Raw genomic sequence first — 23,212 nt, 5'->3', positions numbered from 1 at the left:
ACGTGATAAAATGTCGTCGTGACAAAATGACTCCAAATCGAGACATATACTACAATTATCTATTTTTTTTATTTACTACATTATTAAATAATATACCTTTTTCTAAAATCTGCTACGTTTGAGGGAAGAGAAATTTTAAATAAGGGGAAACGTTTAAATCAGGAATATTTTTACGTAATAAGATTTCTATGGCCAGGAATTCTAAGCGGTAAAAGCGAGAAGATGCGCAATATAGGTTTATTGAATTTTTTAAAAATTATTATATCCATATCAACTGTACATATACTATATACATTTATACAAATAATTAAAATTAAAAATTTCTCTCTAAAATATCATTATTTATTTTTACACAATAAATCAATATCTTTGGCGGTTTGTTTGGACAATTTATGCACCAATTTCTTTCTTAGGTTTAATTCTTCGAGGATTAAAAACTCTCGCGTCTTCGCCTCTTTTATTTGCTTCTTCTGTATCCGTTTTATCCTTTCCCTTTCTTTCCGTTTCGCTTCTAATTGTTCTTCCATTTCTTTTTCTTCTAATTTATCCTTATTTTTAAATATAAATAATTTATAGCCGAAAAATTGTGACCATGGCATGTGGGCATTTATAATATAACTAACTACTTTAATATATAAAAATGATACTTAATTTTTTTTAATGAAGTCAGAGTGGAACTAGAACTCTATAATAAATATCAGAGATCTGCAGGCCCGGCCCGAAGCCCAGCCCGCGGGCCGTATACTTTAAATCGCCATTAGCTATAAATATTAAATTTCCGGGCCGGGCTTGGTCTAAAATCTTTTTTAAAAAAATCCAGGCCAGCCGTTCAAATGGTACTTCTGCAGGTCTCTAAACCTTCTTATGAAGGAGATTTCTAAATATATCTAATCCTAAACTTTGACTTTATTTTCAAAAAAAAATTGATCTTTAGAAGAATGTAACATGAAAATAAAATAATCAAATGTGATTTTTTTTAAAAAAATTCAAATTATTAATAATAATGTTGGCAAGAACGGACATACGTTTATTGCAGAGAAAAGGCTATTCAACAATCTTATTGACTCTAGTTTCCTTTGGGATAATAATAACTTTCTTTCCTCCATTAAGACTTTGTATTTTTTATATTTCTCCTTTTTGTGTTGATGCGAATGTTTTGATTTGGGTTTGGGGGAATTTATTATGGCATTTTTTGAGGAATCTTTGTCATTTACAAATGGTGATAAACTAGGAAAAGTTTTTGGTTCATTTTATGAAAAAATAAATAAATAATGTGCATACATAATAATATTTCAAATTAAAAAGTTAGTGCAATTTTGTAAATTTACAATATAACCAGTTTATATCCTCAGACAGGACCAAAAATTTAAAACCCGAAAAGTAGAAAGGCAACGTACATGAATGGGAGGTATGGACCTCTTATATATCTTTCAGGTGATAGGGAGTAAAAAATATTTTAGGGGATAAAAGGTAAATCAGGGCGTTTTAATTTCAAAATATCTCTCATGAAAACGCTGGCTATCATAACTTAAAAAAAAAATTTAAATGACACAAAGCTCACTGTTTATAATTTTTCTTTATTATCTAAATTTAAATGAATAAATATAACTTCAATTTTTAAACCAAGCGGGGCCTTTTAAAAAAATTCACAAGCCCGACGCAAGCCCAGTTTATTTTATTTTTTAGCCCATCCCAAGTGCTGGGGTTGGAGCAACCACCAGAAAAAAGGTCTCTATACTAAATATAATATAAATTTTAAAAAATTGTTTTTCTGTTATTTTTAAATTTTTTTGTAGATCCTTATTTTTTGTACTCGGAAAACCCAAACGATTAAAAGATTTACTCTTTTTTTGAACGAGGGTCTGGTTAAAACTGATCATGTGATTGACCAAAAGATTTAGAATTGATGAATAAAATATAATCAATATTTATGACATTATTGTATTTTGCTTTAAGTCTATTTTGAAAATAATAAAGAATAATTTAATTTAGATATTAAAATAAATATTTATTTTGATTGATTCATCTAAACCCAACCCGAAATCACTTAGAACCAAACTTGATTCATAATTTGATCTGGGTTTAGACCTAAAACGAACCTGGCCAAAATGTTTTGATAGTTTAAAGTCCTAAGGAAAAGTACCAAAGTCTTAAGAAAAGGTTAGATTAAAAAAGGTCAATCAAAGGAAAACTCCCAGGAAAAAAAGGAAGGGTTCATTAAATTTTTTTATCATATTTAAATAATCTTGAAACGTAATTTCGATGGCGTTTTTCATCAATTTTTGGTTATTTTTAACTATCTATCTTTTATTTATTTTAAGTCATTTAAATTTAATTTTTTTAAAAAATATGTAAGAAAAAATAACCAAAATTTTTTTTAAAAATGTATAAAAATGATATTTCAGGATGATTTAAAATGACAGAAATATAATAAAAAAATAACGATTTTCTTTTTTTGAATGGAATTTTTCTTTTATGATTGAACCTTTTCCTTTTTCGATCAGACCATTCTTACGACTTGGTGCTTTCATTTTGATTGATTTTTCCTTATTTTAATGGGAAACTATGTATCATTTAACACCAAAATAAATTACCTTGAAATTTTTGAATGAGGTTTATCTATATAATTTTCTTCAAATTTCTGCGGGCTTCTGTTTGAAGGCATGACAATTGGTATGGATTGTTTTTCATCTATAACATTCTCAATTTCATCAGAATTGACAATTAAATTTAACGAATCCTTTTCTATCAAAAGTTTTGCTTCATTTTTGCGTTTTGATATAGATAAGTCACTCAAATGTTTATTCCTATCAAAATCACACTATTTTATAAATTATTATAATATATTATGAGTAACGGTTGTCGAAAGCCTAGATCTGACGCTTTTTTTAAAAACGGCTAAATCAAGTCCCGAGATTTAACATATAGATGACAGAAAGGTATGCTCTTTCCAACTCTCGATGCTCAGATTATTTATTTTTTTTATTTAAATCATGATCGTGTTTTTTTAAAAAAAGGCTTTCGATAACATTAAATATAAGCTACAACAATATATTAAAACTTGTAATGACTCTTAAATATTTATATTTTTAAAAGAGTAAAATGAATAATTCTAAAAATTAATCTGTTTAAATCTATGAGAGAATTAATGTATTTATTATAACTGTCATTTTTTCTCCAGTATTTAATTTGATGCCAGTATTTTTAAGTAAAATTGTATCATTCTGATAACAAAATTGTCAGTATTTTATTAATTTTACTAGTAAAAATATTCTATCTATATCTCTTTAGTATAAAACTTTCAGTAAATAAATTCAAAAGATGCAGTTACCTTTCATCGTTAAAGGTTATACTAATTGAAATCATGGAAATTCAGCACATGGCCTTGATGGAATCCATCCTATATTTCTCCAGGACATTACTTCCCCCTCAATATGTTCTCAAACTTCCATTCTTTCCAAAATTATAAACTTTTGCAACAAAATCTTAAAAGGTGATGTGCCAACCTTTGTTTCCCCTATTCTTTTCGGTGCCAGGCTAATAGCCCTTCAAAAACCCAATAATGATTTAAGACCGATTGCAATTGGCTCGACCTTTCGTCGTTTAGTAGCTAAAATGATTTCCTCTCGAATAAAGCATGAAGCTTCAAATATACTAAGTCCTTTCCAACTTGGTGTTGGTATACCTGGCGGCTGTGAAGCTGTTGTTCATCTAACGAGAATACACTTAGAAACCCAGCCAACCAACGAATCTTTAGTCAAAATCGACTTCAACAATGCTTATAACACTCTTTCTCGGAATTCCTTTCTGAGCTCATCGAGTATTCTCTTTCCTGGTTACACTAAATTCTTTTATTCGTGCTATCAACAGCCTTCCACTCTCCAATTTGATACCTATAAAATTCCTTCGATTGAGGGCATACAACAGGGAGATCCTCTAGGTTCTTTATTTTTCTGTTTAGGGATCAATGAAATTGTTAAATCTATTAACGAGGCATGTTCATTATCATTGCATGCATGGTACATCGATGATGGAATCCTTTGTGGTCCAAACGACGAAATAAATAAAGCTGTAATGATAATCAAGGATGCAGGGCTATCCATTGGTCTATCAATCAACCATGAAAAATCAGAATTCATTCCAATTAATTCATCTGAAAACAATTTTCATAATTTCAAACAGATTACTCTGGAGGAATTATCTCACTTAGGTGCTCCCGTTGGTGGACACACAGCCATATCATCCTTCCTACAATCTACACTCGAAACCCTTAATGAGTTGGCTGACCTATTTTCCCTTCTCCCCTCTCATAAAGCCTTTTTTCTCCTGAAAAATTTCTTCAATATCCCAAAAATTCTTTACGCGCTCCGCTCTACCCCTATTTTTAAATTTCCCACTTCCTTAGGCATCTATGAAAATGGGATTAAAGTCCTAATTGAAAGTATCCTTAATCTAAAATTCAATGAATTAGCGTGGACACAAGCCACCCTTCCTACCAAGATGGGAGGACTAGGCATCAGATCCCCTTCCGACCTTGCCTTAACTGCCTTTATATCGAGCTGTCTTTTAACCAAAAATTTAGTCAATCCTAATTCCTTAAATTCTGATCCTTCCTTTGATAGTGCCATCATTGAATGGAAATCTCGATTCATTGCCGACCACCCAATTCTAGAAACGAACAAGCAGAAGGACTGGGATAAGCCCATTATTGCAAGCTGCCTCGAATCTCTCCTTTCCAGAATGCAATCATTGGACCGTCCCTTATTCTCCTCTCTGCTTAATGGTTCTGGACATGAGTTTCTCGAAGCCATTCCATCCGCGAACTTACAATTACAATTGACCCAAAATGAGCTAACTCATGCTATAGGCATCCGTTTAAATTGCTTAGTAACCCAACCCCACATCTGTGCCGGCTGCAGTTCTGCTGTTTTGAGTAATGGAAGGCATAGTCTACATTGTCGTTCATGTAAAGGCCGCATCGTTAGACATAACATTTGCAATTCTATAATTCTTAGAGCTCTGAGATCCGCTCAAATTCCTTCTATTCTCGAACCCTCTGGTCTTTTCAGATCTGATGAGAAACGCCCTGACGGGATCTCTCAAATTCCCTGGAAGCGAGGTCAATTCTTGGTCTGGGATTATTCTTGTATTGATCCATTGGCTCTTTCCAATCAATCCCTTAACATTCTGGAGAACAAGGAGCTTCTAAAAATTGCAAAATATTCAGAGATATCCCAATATCACTTATTCATTCCCATCATCTTGACTACCTTTGGGAATCGTGCTCTTTCTTTCTTCGAGGAACTTGGATCGCTAATCCGCAAACTAACTGATGAACCTCGTGAAGGCTTCTTCTTAAGACAAAGACTCGCAATTGCAATTCACAGGGCCAATTACATCAGCTTCATTGGCAGCCTCATCTCACATGATGATTAGAATATATTTTATATAATTTTAATCACCATAATGAAAATAAACATTAGTAGTTATATCTATTTACTTATTATACTTTTGTTTAAAAAAAATCTAATTAATTAATTTAAAAAGTGTATATTTTTTTATATGAAAAACAAACCCAAAATATATTTATTTTTTATATAAAATTTTCGAGAAGGTATGAGTAAAAACTTAAGTTACGACCTTGGTATTGTATTAGGGATGTAAAAAAAACGAAAACATAAAACAAAAAAAAGCGAAGAACAGGAGAAACAAACAAAAAACATGAAATTTTGAAGCACTTAAAAATTCAATTTACATAAAAAAGGTTGAGTATTTTTTAAAAAATTATCGAGTTATAAAATAATGATAATAATAAGAAATCAAAATATTGGCCGATTATATTTAAGATGATTGTGATAGGAATAAATTTCAATAAAAATCGTAATTATATTTCCCATAAGGATTGAAGTAGAATTTAAATTTAGGTTTTATAAAAAATCAAATTAAAAAGTAGTTTTTTCCATCATAAATAATTATCAGTGCATCTGATATTTTAATTTGTCAATAAAAACATATTTTTCACATAATTTTAATTAAATCAACATCAGGATGTTGCTCAAACCTAATGATAAAAACTCCATTATGCCATGTTAACCAACATTTTTCGTAGGGGTAGGGGTATCATATGACATTCATGGTAATGCATTGCTGGAGGGTGTAGGTTTTTTATCCTGTTTTTCTTATATATAATATGTTATTAAAGTATGTGTATACACTCATTTTTTAATATAAATAAACCAATAACTACATATGCCTAATAAACCCTTTTCCTAGGTTCTAGTCAAGGAAGTGGATAAAAAAAAATTATCCCAAGCTAGAGAGAAAAGTGATTTTTTTACTTGCATATTTTTATAATTACAAGTAATCACTAATATAAAAAAATATACATAATGAAAATATTATAAAAACTAAAATAAATAAGAAAGAAACTACCAGTCTTAAAAAAATTAATAAGATTCTTTAATAGGAGGCTTTCATTATAAATAAGGCTATTTCTTGCTAGTACAAAAATAGGTGATGGTACAATCAAGTCAAAGCCTATGACATAGGTAAGTTTATTGTTGAGATATAATCAATTTTATAGATATATAAAGATTATTTCTTATTATTTTAATATATCGTTGGTCTAGAATTGTAGTCCTCCACAACATTTTCAAAATTTTTGAGTTAGAAGTGGATAATAACTTATTTATTCCCAATATATATATAAATAAAAACTAGATTAAAAAATTATTAATTTTTGCCAAAGTTATTGTCAAAATTGATCAATAACTTTTTCCTATATTTTATTTTAAACTTTACTGTTGATTTTCTTATTTAAAACATTCAAAATTTTTGAATAAGAAATGGATGATAACTTATTTATTCCCAATATATATAAATAAAAGCTAGATTAAAAAATATTAATTTTTGTCAAAATTGATCAATAACTTTTTCCTATATTTTATTTTAAACTTTAATGTTGATTTTCTCATTTTATACAATTGCGCAAGTGGAGCACTCCTATTCTAGACTGGACATTATATATAAAGCAATTTGATTAAATAATATTGATTCAATTTTTACAATACCAATTTAAATAAATTTATTATTCTTTTTCAATAAATTATTTAGACTATCTAACTATTTCACTGATTGATTGAAAGAATGTCAAGAAACTCATGATCAGAGTCATTTATGAAAAGAGAATAATATATGACTGGTCAGATAATTGTATTCTGGAAAGAAGTGTTCAAGCAGCTCACAATTTATCCCAAATCTGCCTATTTGTTTCAGGTTGAGAATGATTAGGATTAATTCTGGACTTCCAATAAATAATAGACTCATCAAAGGAAAGATCAGGTTTATAAAATGGGCATTGACAATATTTTTTTAAATATACTATTAGATTGGATATGAAAGCAATTATTACTTAAAAAATTTTATTTTTTAACCAATCAAAAAATACTGACCAATTTTATATTTATATTTTAGCATTCATACTAAAGTAATAATTTTATACTGGCCAAAAATACTGAATTAATTATTCTAATTTATTATGATATCTTTACTTGAAATATAGAAGTGTAAAATTTTATTTTCCCTGAATCATGCAAAGAATTTTCTGTAGGAGATGGTGTGTATAATAATTTGCTGCCAACCAAGCCATCCATTGCTCTTTCAAAACTGTCATATTCATTGTATTGTACAAAAACATCAAATGTTAATGGAATAATTACATTGTCATTTTGATTTTTGGAATTGTCCAGAGTGCAATTAGATATGTATGCTGTATGGAAATTTGATGTTGAAAATGAGAAGGTATTTAATTGAAATGGATCATTATTAAAAGGGATGAAAACATCTCTAACAGGCCCAAATATAGAAAATGTTTTCTTTATTTCAGGTTCTAATAATTTTAAAAATTCATGATTCAATGTGATTTTAGGTATGAACCATTTAGTAGGAAGACCTTTTAATAGTACAGTGTCAGGTCTATGACCAGGTTTAGAATTAAAAAATAATCTTCGAAAACTATTGGGGTTATCTTTAGAAGATTTCTGATCCCATTTAAAATGAGATATCCAATTATTTCTTATATGTGAAATGTCATCATAATAGAAAGACTGATGGGAAAAGGAAGAGTTAATCAATAGATGATTATCAACATTAATATCTTTACATATATCTACATCACAAATTGAATTTTTTTTATTGTGATAAGCCGCTCTCACCTTTAATGGAATATTTACTCCTGACAGTTTAATAAATGAATAATTACTATTCTTAGAATTATTATATTTATTAATATCCAATTTTGGTAAATGGAGGTTATTAAGTTTGCCATTTAAAATATCAACAATTTTTAATGCATTTACTGAATCTTCTAATTCTGCTTCCAGATATAAGAATTCTAAAAAAAAATTATTATTTAAATAGAAATTACTTACATACCATTATCTGATGGAATGTCTTTGTAACATTGATTTATCAAAGGTTGAGACAGCTTTTTTATAATTTTAGGGTTTATATTATCAGATTTTACCATTTTGATAACTTTTAAGATTGTGAAGGTGTTAGGGGATATCATTGCTTTTAATTTTTCCATAATTTCCCAATTAGATATTGTCATACCTGATGATTTTACATGTGGAAACATAACTAGTATTTCTATTTTTGTTAGAGGCTTTAAATATAAGCCTAATTGTGGGTTTAAATGAAAAAGATTGGAAATATCTTGACAAACCGAAACGCCTGCCATTTTCTTTGGATATATCTCAAGATATTATAGATGGCGCTTATTGTAATATATTTTAAAAAATATTATTTATAGATATTATATAAAAAATAAAATGGAACATTCGAATTAATTAATTAATAAATTTGATGTGATTATTTTGATATTAAAATAACTAATAAGTAGTCGTAGTAGTTTTATTATAAATGTCGACGAATGGAGAAAATAATTCCTTAAATGGAGATTCAAAAAAATTGGCGGATCTATCTACGATTAAATTTGATAAATTCGATAACTATACATCTATTTCTAGATATATTTCTCAATGGGAAGCCAGTTTTCGGTTAAAAAACGTAAGCCCATCTGAATGTCAATATAAAGATATATTTTTACATTTTTTGGCAATAAGATTATTGAGTTGGTAGACTGTTTTTGTTATCCTGATTCGATCGAAACTTTATCTTTTAAGGAAATTAAGTCAATATGTTTTAAATTATTTAAACCGACGTCAACAGCTTTTGCTTCTAAATTTGATTTCGTTAGATTACTGAGAACAACTGAAACCATAACTAAATTTGCAGATAAAATTAGAACAATTGGCAAGCGTTGTCATATCTTAATATCTTAATGGTATTGACGAGCGTTTACGTGTACAGTTTATGGTTGGCATGGAAATACCGGGATTGGAAAGAGATCTTAGAGCTCTATATCCCGACCGTCTTGATAGAGATAATAATGTATTGACTTTCCAATTTATTTTTGATCTGGAATTAGCTTCAGAGCGAGCAGGTAAAGATATGGCAAATAAAAATATGTCTGTTGTTAATAAGATACATGATAATAACAAAAGAAATAATATTAATTATAAACTTCCAATTAAAACGACTGCATTTTATAAAGGCAGTGGCGTCGCTAGGGGGCGCAGGGGCTCGAGCCCCCTGAAAAGTTTGAATAGCCCCATGAAGCAAAAATTTTTATTTAATGGCTCCTTAATATCCCCTTGAGCTAAAAATAAATGTTTTTAATTGCCCTCTAAGTAATTTATTTTATAATTCTATTGAGTAATATTTAGATTTAATTTTATTAAAAAATTAATATGACTATCTTAATTTTTATTAAATGAATACTATTTTAATTATTAGATTAGATTATTACATATAAATTATACTATGTCAGCTTGCAATCAAATTCTATGTTAAAGATATAACAATATCACTCACTAAATATTAATTTAGCATTAACAGTTAAAGCTTAATTGACTTTTATTATTTAAATTATTATATAACCCTAATAAATATAATTATTTATTAATTGAAAATTAATAATTTAATATTTTAGCCGAGAATCACTAATCAACTATATTATTGATTTTTAAATTTAATTATCATGTCTCTTCCTAAAATTATTTTCAAGGTCCAAATCCAAATAAGTATAAGAGATTTATATATAAAAAGTAAGTAGACATATAGTTTATAATCCTCTATTATATATATTTTTTATAAAATATTAGGTAAAATGCCACTTTTACAGACGTATCTGACAGATATATAATATATTACAATTATTATTTTAAAATTCTACTAATAAATGCTTTTGATAATAAATATAAGTAACAATTTGCTTACTAATATTTAACGCCATCTATTTATTTTTTAATATAATTAAAATTAAGCGTATTATTATTCATCCCACAATGGATGTAATAAATTAGATATCTATTATTCTCTTTTTTACGTGTTTTTAGGAAGCTATTTTTTTCTTCTTAAATTTTTAATACGAATATATTTTTAATATTATTACAAACTACTATTATTTTAAGATATAATATACCAACTAGAGATGGTGCGACAATAATATATAAAATCTTAATTGCTTTCATAATATCACTCTGGTTCTTATTTTGTAGTTACAAAATGTTTCATTTCTAATATAGCATTTTTGCCATGTAAATAACTCAAGGCTTCAATATATTTGCATAATTTCTTCTAAAGGTTTTTAGTGTTTTTGTTTTATCAATTTATCTAACAGAATAGATTCTGATATGGGTTACCATCGTGAGTGTCATGGCTAGGACTGCAAATTAACCAGCATCTATTATTTGTGTGGTTATGTAATTTAAGATTATTACTACAGCTGCTGAGAGCATATGATCGCATATTTTAGATAAGCAATAATGGTCAACTGTGTAGTCGTTTATATATCATTAAAAATGGAAGATAATCTTTTAGAAATTTAATATCATACAATAATTTTCTCGATTACTTATCTAGCTTCCATCATGTCATCTAAGAGTAAGTTCTAACCACCATATAGTTTTATGATTTGGATTGGTGGTTTATATTCTCTTCTTCAAGAATTGTTTATTTGGTAAGGTCTATAAATTTTTTATTATTAGTCCATTCTATAAAACATTGTCTAAAATGGTAATAGAGAGTTATATTAGTTTCATGACCTTTTGTCAATGTAAGTTGCTAATATTATATTATATTATGTAGTTTTTAAAAACCATTATTGATTGAGGCATATTTTTATGAATTAATTAACCTTTTTTATCATTTATAATTCTTTAGACGCAAAATTTTTTTATATCAACAATCGAAAATATTTTATACTGTAATAAATAGCTTTTGTATTAAAAATTATTATTTTAGAAATGTCTTGTATTATTTTAATGATTTATATGCTAGTTTATTTTGCATGCAAAATATAATAAATGACATTCAGAATAATTATTTAGAGTTAGTAAATTATAAACGCCCCCCATAAAAATTTTTTAGTTGAGCCTCCTGAGATTGTAAAGGCTAGCGACGCCCCGGGATATAGGGCTATAATAAAGTCAAGTATATACATTTGATAAAGTAATAAATACAAATATAATAATGATAAAGATTACAATAAACTTAAATGTTATAAATGTGGTTTTATTCATAACCGAGAAGTGAGATGTCCAGCTACAAATGCAGCATATAATAAATGTAAAAAAATTGGACATTTTGCAGTTTGCTGTAAATCAAAGAATTTAAATTATATAAGAGTGTCATCAAGTGATTCTATTCATTAATATAGAGAAGATTCAACAAAATCGAGAGAATCGAGCAAAACTAACTGCAGAGATAAATGGGTTAGATGTTGAATTTGATTTTGACACTGGTGCACAAGCGTCATTGATAGGAATTGATATATGGACAAGTATTGGACGACCAAAAATTAGGCCAACCAGTCTATTGACTGCATATGATGATCATCCGTTAGACGTTAAGGGCGAGACCCAAGTCAATGTTAAGATTGGATCACAGACAAGGACCTTACCAGTGGTTAAAGAATACAACTGGGGTGCCTCTTTCCCATGGATTATAGCCAATTTAGAAATGCCTCGTCAGGAAACAAGTACGCAATTTGATCAACACTATTGAAAAATAAAAATGTTGCATAACACTAGATTCTAAAATTCGAGATTTGATTAATAACACTGTGTGACAAGAAAAATGGGAGAAGAAAATAAAAACTTTGGTGCAGAATTTGACGCTGAGTTCGAATCCGTTTTCCAAATTTTCCCTACACGTCAAGTTTTTAAAATATTACTGTATAAAGACAACTTTTCGAAATCTCAAAAATGGTAAAATTTAGGTCTTTATACGGATATATTTTAAAAAGTATCGAATAAAAATCTCTGAAAATTGGTGATAGTGTTAAACTTATATTTCTTTATAAATTTTTTAATTTTTATAATTTTTTAACGATTGGTTTTTGAGATAAATGGTAAAGAATTTCGTTTTGGGGGTCTTAAGTTTTGAATTTAAATTACTATCAAAATTATTAACTTTAGAAGATAAATTTTATATAATTTTGCTTCAAATATGCTCAAGATTATATATTAATTCTAATTATATTTCAAAAGTACTCTATGCCATGAAAATTCAACCAAAATCTATAAATTAAAAAAGTCGACGTACAGATATTTTCGAACTTTTTAATTTGTACACTTTTATTGAATTTTCTCTGCATAAAGCATTTTTGAAGCAAAATTAAGGTAATATTTATTCTTTTTAGTTGTATTTAGTAATATTTTATGCATTTATGATCAATTTATACCAAAATCAGATATCTGTACCCACTTTTTTAATTTCTACTTTTTTTGAATTGAGCATTTTCGAAGCAAAATTTATTTAAAATGCAATAATTGGTATTTTCATATTTTTTATTAATATTTATCTTTTTTAGATGTATTTAAGAATATTTGTTTTTTTAATCAATTTATATCAAAATATATGATTTTCCAATGGAGTACATTGAACCCGTAGTATGGGCAATAAATAATAATGCTAAATAACGAGTAGGAAGAAAGGATAATTTTTTTTTCGCGCTTAATTTTTCATAAACATTTAATTTCTTTCATTAATTTTTTTTGAGAACGAAAGCCACAATAAATAAATATATTAAATGTAAGCTATATTAAAAAATAAATAAAGGTAAATTTAAAAAATATAGGTTGTTTAAAAATTGAGTAAGAACTTTATAAAAAAAATGTATAATGATAATAAGGAAGGTTTGCTGCAAAAATTAAGATATTTTTTTAGTTGTAGGGATCATTAGAACCGAAGTTATAAACCTTCAAAAAGTGCTAAAAATGACATTTTTGGCCACTTTAACCTAAAATAAATAAAAAACCTGACGTGCTAGAAAAAAACTGACAGCGGATTTAGAATATGCATAAAAAACTGTCTTAAAACATGTTTATTTTATTTTCTCTCAAAAAATCAAGTCGAAACACAGTGTAATCAAGAAATTTTTGATGATAAGATGGGACATATACGTGATTTTGCAGTGCGAATATATTTAAAGGATACCGCTGTACCGAGATCGTTTCCAGCCCGTGGGCTACAATTTCCACTTCGCAAAGCAATTGAAATGGAATTAGACCGATTAGTGGCTGCAGGAATTATTGAAAAGATTGATTCGACTATACCTAGGGTACAGTGGTCAACGCCAACCGTAAATGTAGGCAAGAGTAATGGCGATATTCGAATTTGTGCTGATTTCAATGTTACACTCAGTCCAAGTTTATTGTATGACCCTCATGTTATTCCTACTTTAGACGATTTGTTAGAGAAAATCTAAGGTGGTGATAAATTTACCGTGATAGCTCTGAAAGATGCGTATTTACAGATGGAAGTAGATTCGGAATCTCAGGAATTACTAACGATAGTGACTCATAAGGACTATTTCGGTTATCGACGATTGCTGGATTGGCAAGTGCACCTACTATATTCCAAAGATATATGGATGAGTTGCTAAAAGATTGCCAAATGACTGGTGTCTACTTAGATGACGTAATTATTTCTGGTCGAAATGATGATGAGCACATAAATAATTTGCGAATAGTTATAGACAGATTACAGACAGCAGGTCTTAAGGCGAAATTGACAAAAGTGAGATTTCTACAAAAATCGGTTTCATTTTTAGGGGTGATTATTGATAAATTCGGTATACATCCTAATCCAGAAAAGGTGAAGGCTATCCGAAATGCACCAAAATCTAAAAATATACAACAACTTAGATCTTTTCTAGGACTCATGAATTAACATGAACGTTTTATTCGTAATCTACATTGTAAAGCGGCGCTATTACATAGATTAACGAGCGTGAAAGTACCTTGGCGGTGGTCGAAAGATGAACAAAATTCCTTCGATGAGGTTAATAAATTATTGTCATCGGAGGAAACGTTAATTCCTTATAATGCGCAGTTGCCTATAATTTTGGAATGCGACGCATCTGATTCAGGATTAGGGGCTGTGTTGCTACATCAATTTGTAGACGGAAGGACAAAACTATTTCGTTCGCGTCACGTACTTTATTAGAATCAGAGAAACACTACGCTCTGATTGATAAAGAAGCTCGAGCACTTTTATTTGGTATTGAAAATTTTCATTCATTTATTTATGGTAGAAAATTTATTACTTCAAACCAGTGGCGAAGCTAGGAATTTTCCTTAGAGGGGGTCCACATAGACCCCCTTTAACGGGCCTTCAGGCCTTTTGCTCCGGCCTTCGGCCGGGTTTATCTTAAAAATCATGTTGGTTTTTCTTATAATATAAAAGTCCTAGAATTATTAATTATTTTAATTAGTGTTGTTAAACGGCTCGACTTGAGCTGATTTTTATAAACAGCTAACTCAATATTTTTGCCAAAAAATATTAAAGCCTAGAGATTTCTTGAATAATATAAAACTTGTATCTCCATGAGCAAAATTTTCTGGCTAATATATTGAGTTAGCCATATCGGCTAAAATTGAGCCATTAACCACTAATTTTAATTAAAATAACACATTGACATAATTTTAATTAAAATAACACATTGACACAATTTGAGCAAAATTTTCTGGCTAATATATTGAGTTAGCCATATCGGCTAAAATTGAGCCATTAACCACTAATTTTAATTAAAATAACACATTGACATAATTTTAATTAAAATAACACATTACAAATTTTATTGATATACGTTTCATTTTATTATACTTTTAGAAGTTATTTACAAATAAAAAGCGATTATTTAAAATATAAATATTATATTGATTTAATTATAAATATTATATTGCTTTAATTATAAATATTATATAGCTTTAATTATAAATATTATATTGCTTTAATTATAAATATTATATTGCCTTAATTATAAATATTAGTATTACACATATAAATTGCTTTATTATAAATATTATATTGCCTTAATTATAAATGATATATTTTATAATTAGTAAACACATTAAAAATATAGATTAAAAAATAAATGTTTTTTTTAAACTGTAAATTTAAGTCGATATCCTTCAAAGTGAAAAAATCAAAATTGTGTTGGCAAAATTTTTTTACCAATATATGATAGATGTTTAAAATTAATATTGAGAAACCTAGGCTAATAATCATAGATGACATGTTAGCTTTGGAACCAACTTTTGATTATTATAAGTATAAAGTAATGGACTATATCACTTGTATTAGGTGATGGTTCTAAATGATCTAGTATAATTGGTTGTCTATTATTCTTTAGTTTTCTGGAGTATGTGGGAATTGCTAAGATTTTAAATAAATATAATTTAAATAAGACTAATACCTGACATGAGTGGAACTTCATTTCCATTTAAATTCTCCCTAGATTTTTTAGATATATCTAAAATTTTAATGTAAATATTAATAAGTAATTGATTACATTACATTTATTAGATAGTGATTTGTTGTGACTTAGTGTATTTTTTTGTTTGTTATCACTATTTTTTTTACCCCTTGGTGTGAATATTAATTGAGATATTCCTATAAAAATAAATTAAAATAAAACAACATATTAGATAACCTTTAAATTCTAAATTGATACAGCCTATAATATTTTGTTGACTACTATCATTCTTCTTCAATGTGATACTTGATATACCTAAAATTATGATATAAATATTTAAAGGTAATAGTTAACATTACTTTTACTAGGTAGAGATTTGAAGTGATCAAGTGTATTTAGCTTATTTTTATCATAATTTTTTATAGAGTATCTAGGTATTTCTAAAATTTAAATGAATACATTTAAATAAGGTCATATAAGTTCATAAAATACCTGAGGTGAGTGGTAAATTGTTGCTTATGATATCAAGTTCATCATTAAAATTTTGATTTTCTATATTAATTAGTGATTCATTTAAATAAGGTCATTATAAAATACCTGATGTGGGTTAGTAAATTGTTGCTTATGGTATCAAGTTCATCATTAAAATTTTGATTTTCTATATTAATTAGTGATTTGGTGTGTTCATTTTGTTGACTATCATCATTTTTATAAAATGTAATACTTGATATATCTAAATCTATAATAAAAAATATTTAAATCTTAATAGATTATATTACTTGTACTAGGTAGTGATATTTTATATGGTCTTTGGGTATATAAATGAGTGTATCAAGATCATTTTCTTCCCTCCTACGTTTGGGTATATCTTATAAATGTCAAAATATTTTGGTTAGCCAAAATTATTAAAAATAATAAATTACCCAAAGTGGTTTGTACTGGCAATTTTAATTTAGTTAAAACTATGACTAGGTGTTTAATTTTAAATTCTAAAATAAAAATAGTTAGCTATTAATTTTAAATATTTTTTATATTAAATGTTATTTTGACCTGGTGTATTTACATCATTCTTATTATTTTCAATAGAGCCTATAATGCATAAGATATTAAATAGTACACTGGATTAAATATTTTTTAACCTCAAAAGCATGATAAAGTAGATTATGCACTATTTTATTTCATATTATTATTTTCGAACCATATCTTCGATAAATTATAATAAATATTTTTTTAAATATGCATAAATAATATATTATTATAATTTATTAGATTATTATCAATGACTTTAAAATAATATACAGAATAATTTTTATATATATAAAAGTAATAATATCCTTCCACAAACATCAAAACCAGAAAAATATAAATATTCATGGTATTTATTTGATATAAAGTCACTTTTGAGTCTTTTGAACGAATAATCTAAAAAAAAATTGCTCTGAGGGGGGGGCAGATTATGCACTTTTTTATTTCATATTATTATTTTCGAACCATATCTTGGATAATTTATAATAAATATTTTTTTAAATATGCATAAATAATATATTATTATAATTTATTAGATTATTATCAATGACTTTAAAATAATATACAGAATAATTTTTATATATATAAAAGTAATAATATCCTTCCACAAACATCAAAACCAGAAAAATATAAATATTCATGGTATTTATTTGATATAAAGTCACTTTTGAATCTTTTGAACGAATAATCTAAAAAAATTGCTCTGAGGGGGGGGGGGGGAGGGGTAGATTATGCACTTTTTTATTTCATATTATTATTTTCGAACCATATCTTGGATAATTTATAATAAATATTTTTTTAAAAATGCATCAATAATATATTATTAAAATTAATAGATTATTATCAATGACTTTAAAATAATATACAGAATAATTTATATATATATATTTTAAATTAAAAGTAATAATATCCTTCCACAAACATCAAAACCAGAAAAATATAAATATTCATGGTATTTATTTGATATAAAGTCAACTTTTGAGTCTTTTAAACGAATATTCTAAAAAAAAAATTAATTGCTCTGGGGGGGGGGGGTCCAAACCCGAAACCCCCCCGTAGCTACGCCACTGCTTCAAACTGGTCATAAACCATTAGAGCGATTATTTGGGGAGAAACGCGATTTACCTAAAATTTCTAATAATCGTTTGATAGTTGGGCCTGGAAAATGGCTTCTTATGATTTTACAATAGAATATAGATATGGTAATAAAAATGTAATCGCCGACGCATTATCAAGGCTTCCGATATTAAACACAGAAGAGAATCAAGATTCTAAACATGCCTTGGATATTCGAAGTTTTAATTTGGATGATAAGCAATTGAAAAAAAATATTATACGAAAAGAGTCGAAGCAAGATTTAATATTTAAAAAAGTAGCAATACATATTCAGCAAAGTTGGCGAAACTTTGATCGTCATAAAGATAAAAAAATAGTTAATTTTTATAATCGATGGGAAGAGCTTTCTGTCGATCGTGATATTATAGAATAGAATGGGAGATTGGTTATTCCTAATAAATTAAGAAATGCAGTGTTAGGAATGATTCACCGGGGATATCCTGGGGAAAATATAATGAAATCTTTTTAGATTGTTTTGTTGGTGCCCCAGATGTGATGTTGATATAAAATTTTTTATCATAATAGGCTCTGGATTCCAAAAAAATAGACCTAGTATTCAATAAGTACCTCTATATTCTTGGACTGTTGGTAAGGAATCTTGGGAGCGAATCTATATTGATTTTGCTGGACCAGTAGATTCGCGATATGGGCTTATTGGTGTCGATTCCTACCCCAAATGGTTAGAAGTTGATCTAATGCAGAAAACCTCTGCTGATGCTATGATAAAACGACTAAAAAAATGGTTTGCTAGGTTTGGAATACCCAAGTACATTGTGTCAAACAATGGACCACATTTCTTATCTGGGGAGTTCCATAGGTATTGTGATTTAAATAACATACGTCATATACGTTCGGTACCCTATCATCCAAAAACTAATGGATTAGCTGAACGTACTCTACGTACGAACTTTGAAAGGTCGGTATTATGCGACGAGAGATTCAATTAGCGATCCCGAAGAAGCTATGACACAGGTTTTAACAACCTACCGATTGGAAGAGCATAGCTCCACAAGGAGATCTCCTGCCAAAATTATGTTTGGGAGGAAATTGAAAACAAGTCTGGATTGGATCCGACTAAATGCTGAACACGAAATAGTAAAGGCCAATGATAGACAAAGCCATCATCATAATTTACATTCAAAGGAAAGAGAATTTGAAATTTCACAACCTGTATGGTTAAATAATGAAAATACCAATGGTTGGAGAGGGAATAATTAAAGAAAAAATAGGACTTTATTCTTATATTGTTGAAACTTCCGGGAAAACATTACGGAAGCATGCAGATCAGTTAAGAAATTGTTAGTTATTCCAAATCATGAAAGTTCTTTGGAAGTTACAGAAATGGTTGTGCCAGTGAATGAAGCAAATACAAATACCACATTACGTTGCTCATCAAGAAACCGTAAACCTACAAAGAGGTTTATTGAAGAAATCTAACTTTAAAATTTTTGAAGGAAATGTAATAAATTAATAAAATATTATTTATAGATATTATATATAAAAATAGAATGGAACATTGGAAAAATTGATTAATAAAATTCCGTGATCCGTGATATATATCGCATATGTCTTCTGACGTTGAATAAACAACAGAGCTACGCTAGGTTTTCCTCATTTCCATCTAATTGGAACATAAGTTAATTGGGGTGTAAAGTTAAATTATGAGGAGCCCTCTACATGTTTGTGGGCAAGCAGCACGTACTTGTACCAGGGTTGCCATGTCTACCCCCATCAGCGGGAGACTCCAGCAATTTTTTAGTTTACACGCAGACCTCTCTCTCCTCCAAAACTACCGCAATTGGAAATCTACCGCAATTTTTTTTAAAATTATTTTAACGTTTTTAATATATAATTAATAATTTTGAGAGACATTAATTGATTATTTTTATATTTTTAAATAAATTTTAAATATTTATTCGAAAAACATGTCTAGTTTGTAAATTTCTTTCTATCCTGTTTTATTTTGTCCAATAATAGTATATCAACATCGATTGCAATACAAAAATATTCTCAAAAATAATAAATAATACAGATGCAACTACATTTGCGGAAATTGTATACATCTATCATGTAGTTCAACATTCAAAGAGCTATATCATCACAATGTGGGTCGAATCCTTTTCTCATGATATTTAACGATTCCAATATAAGTGCAAACCTTACTTATGGCAGAACAAAAATGAGCAAGGCTATCACAAGTGATTTAGTACCTGAATCCTAGAGGTCAATTCTAGACTATTTGAAAGATGGGCATCCATATGCAATTATAACAGATATATCTAATAAGGGAAATATTAAAACATTTCCCTCGATCCTTCGCTATTTCAACAAGAATAAGAGCATTTCAATAAAACTGTTAAAAATTTTTCCTCGGATAGTGAAAAATTTAACAATGTAGCTAGCCACACACATAATAGTAAATAGAGCTGATTCAGGGTTATCAATAATTTGCATGTCAGCTTTCTGTGCTGATAATGCCTTAAATTTTGGCAAAAACTAAAGTTACCGAATTGAAGCAGCACGATAATGAATTAATACCAATTGGCTGTATATGCCATATACTACATAATTCTTACAAGAAGTCAATGAATGTACTATCTGTGGATGTCGAAATAATTGTGATGAAATGTTTTAACGAATTTAGTTCATCAACTAAAAGAGTTAATGAATTAAAAGAGTTGGTGAAGTGGTCTGACTTGGAATGGTGTGAGTTGTTGCGATATATACCTATTAGGTGGTTGTCATTAATACCTGCCAACGATAGAATTTTAAAATTTTACAAACTTAAAAAAATACTTCTTAAATAGTAAATTTTAAAAGCTGTCCTAAAATTTTGAAAAGTTTTTTTCGAGTATGAAATGGCAGAAGTATATTTGGGATTCGTTTCACATGTAGGAAATCTACTTCATGTAGTTAATATTTTGTTGCAATCAAAATATTCTTTATTAAAAAAGATTCACAAAATCATGCTACAGCTCTGATTCTACCATAGGCGTAGGTAGAATTTTCCTAAGGGGGGGGGTGATTTAAAAATTACTGAGGGCTTTGCACCCAGACCCCCTTTTGGGCGGGCCTTCGGCCCACATTTGCCTTAATCTATATATAGTCATAAAATATTTTTACAAGATAGTAGGTTATTTTTAATAAAAAAATAAGCCTGGAACAAATATGAAATATATTTTCATCAGTTTATATAAAATATAATAAATTACTTGTATATACATTAATATAACAACATGGTAATAATTTATTCCAAACAAGTATAAGAAATTTATTTAGAAAAAGTAAGTAGGCATATAGTTGATATTCCTCTATTATATAGAATTAGTTTCAAAATACTCGGTAAAATTCCACTTTTACAGGCATATTTGACAGTTAGAGAATATATTACAGTTAATATTTTAACAAATTTTACTAGTCAATGCTCTTGATAATAAATATAGCAACAATTTTCATTCAATTATTTAACGTCATCTATTAATTTTAAATAAAATATTAAAAATTAGTCTTCATATTATTTATCCCACAATGTCTTTAAAAGATATTTTCGGATATTCTTATCAATATTTTATAGTTTTCTGTAAAATATATAATTCGCTATATTGGTAAAAATTACTATTAGCTTAAAATGATATTCACAAAAAGTTATAAATATCTGAAGGGGGGGGGGATTTCCCCTTGCCCCTCCCTGGCTACGCCTATGATCTCTGTCGTAAATTATAATGTATTTTTTTTTATATTTGAATGTCAATCATCTCAACTTTGATTTTTGTGATATTTTTAACGTTTTTATGAAAAATGATTTTTATTACTCATTAATTTTTTTATGAAAAACTTATTGAAATGATTATTATTTTTTTATGCTTAAATTTGTAAACCCATTTTCTTTTAAGTAATTAATTTTGGATATTAAAAATAATAAAAGTTTATAAAAAAAAACCAAAAAGTATCACATTTTTTAGATTGAGTGAGAATTAGTATTATTGACGTTTCTTTGCGATTTTTTAATTTCAGTAAGTTATTTTTATATTTAGATTTTTGCCAGTTTGGGTTGTCTGCGTATTTTGTTAATGTTTTATGATTAATGTTGATAGTTATTTTTATTATTTTTGTCATTTCTATTTTTTTTAGTTTTCTTTTTTGACAATCTCTACAGTTAAAAATTGATAATAAATTTTATGGCGCTATTGCTAAAAATATTATATTAGAATGTTCAAATAATACTCTAATTAATACATTTTTAAATGATGCAGATATTTTTATTAAGACAATTTTAGAATATTTACAATCAAAATTTGATTTTAATAATTCTATTTACAAATGTATAAATATTATGACCTTGGAACAGAAACCATCAATTGATGGTTTTTATAATTTAATAATATATTAAAAATACCGAAAGACATTGATGTCTTGTTTGAGGAGATTGTAATTCTCTCTATTTTTTATGATTCGCCAAAATACTAAAAGTTAGATGGTCTAAAAGCAGAGGAGAAATAGGTAGAATTTTTTCGTAATAACGATAAATCCTCATGCTTGGAAAAAATATGCGAGTATGTCTTCTCCTTACCTCATTCTAATGTCTCATCCGAGGGCATTTTTAGTCTGATGAGGACTGCCTGGAAAAAGGAGAGAAATCGGATTGCTTTAACAAGATTAGAGGCCGAGCTAATGGTTAAACAAATATATAATATGTCATGCCAGGAATTTTATAAATATCTCAATAACGACGGTAAACATTTAGTTCTATTATTTAAATCTCAAATAAAATATAATTAAGTTTTAGTAATGGCGCTATAAAATCTATTGTCAATTATTACACATCTTCAGCATAATTTTGTGAATCTTTATTAAGATTCTTCTGATTGCAACTACACATTAACAGCATGTAGTAGATTTCCTACATGTGAAATCATTCCTAAATACACCTCTGCCATTCATTATTGAAAAAAATTTTCAAAATGTTAGGACAGCTTTTATAATCTATATTTAAGAATTTTTTTTTTAAAGGTTTATAAAATTTTAAAATTCTATCGATGGCGGGTATTAGGAACATATCGCAACCAACATTGTGCTGACTCAATTCTGTAAATATCTGTTTTTACCAAATTCACTCCACCTATTATTTTAATTATCAGATCAGAAAGCTGACATGCAATTTATTGATAATCTCGAATCTGCTATATTTACCATTATATGGTTAGCTATGTCTTTTGATTTTTCACTATTTGAGGGGAAAAAATT

General features: G+C 27.8%; 2 protein-coding genes and 1 long non-coding RNA gene across 3 annotated transcripts; 1 reads left to right on the top strand and 2 right to left on the bottom strand.

Annotated features, from left to right (window-relative positions):
* Positions 1–230: 230 nt before the first annotated feature.
* On the bottom strand, positions 231–8,738 carry LOC135927586 (A-kinase anchor protein 17A-like). Its single transcript, XM_065463671.1, has 5 exons — positions 8,434–8,738; positions 7,551–8,392; positions 2,595–2,821; positions 1,026–1,227; positions 231–548 (listed from the first exon to the last, which is right to left on the bottom strand). The coding sequence occupies exons 1-5, from the start codon at positions 8,636–8,638 to the stop codon at positions 339–341; spliced, it is 1,686 nt and encodes a 561-aa protein (XP_065319743.1). The 5' UTR covers positions 8,639–8,738; the 3' UTR covers positions 231–338.
* A 637-nt stretch (positions 8,739–9,375) lies between these two features.
* On the top strand, positions 9,376–13,834 carry LOC135926764 (uncharacterized). Its single transcript, XM_065462696.1, has 4 exons — positions 9,376–9,505; positions 11,494–11,556; positions 11,783–12,103; positions 13,479–13,834. The coding sequence occupies exons 1-4, from the start codon at positions 9,376–9,378 to the stop codon at positions 13,832–13,834; spliced, it is 870 nt and encodes a 289-aa protein (XP_065318768.1).
* Positions 13,835–15,776: 1,942 nt separating this feature from the next.
* LOC135927439 (uncharacterized) lies at positions 15,777–16,268 on the bottom strand. The gene is made up of 4 exons (XR_010572088.1): positions 16,186–16,268; positions 16,064–16,141; positions 15,928–16,023; positions 15,777–15,883 (listed from the first exon to the last, which is right to left on the bottom strand). It is a non-coding gene; the product is annotated as an uncharacterized LOC135927439 (long non-coding RNA).
* Positions 16,269–23,212: the final 6,944 nt, after the last annotated feature.

The sequence above is a fragment of the Gordionus sp. m RMFG-2023 genome, chromosome 3 (assembly GCF_954871325.1).
Source record: "Gordionus sp. m RMFG-2023 chromosome 3, tfGorSpeb1-WG-v2, whole genome shotgun sequence".
Taxonomy (NCBI): Eukaryota; Metazoa; Nematomorpha; class Gordioida; order Chordodea; family Parachordodidae; genus Gordionus; species Gordionus sp. m RMFG-2023.
The sequence above is the reverse complement of the archived record's forward strand: the minus strand, read 5'-3'. Positions and strand labels throughout refer to the sequence as shown.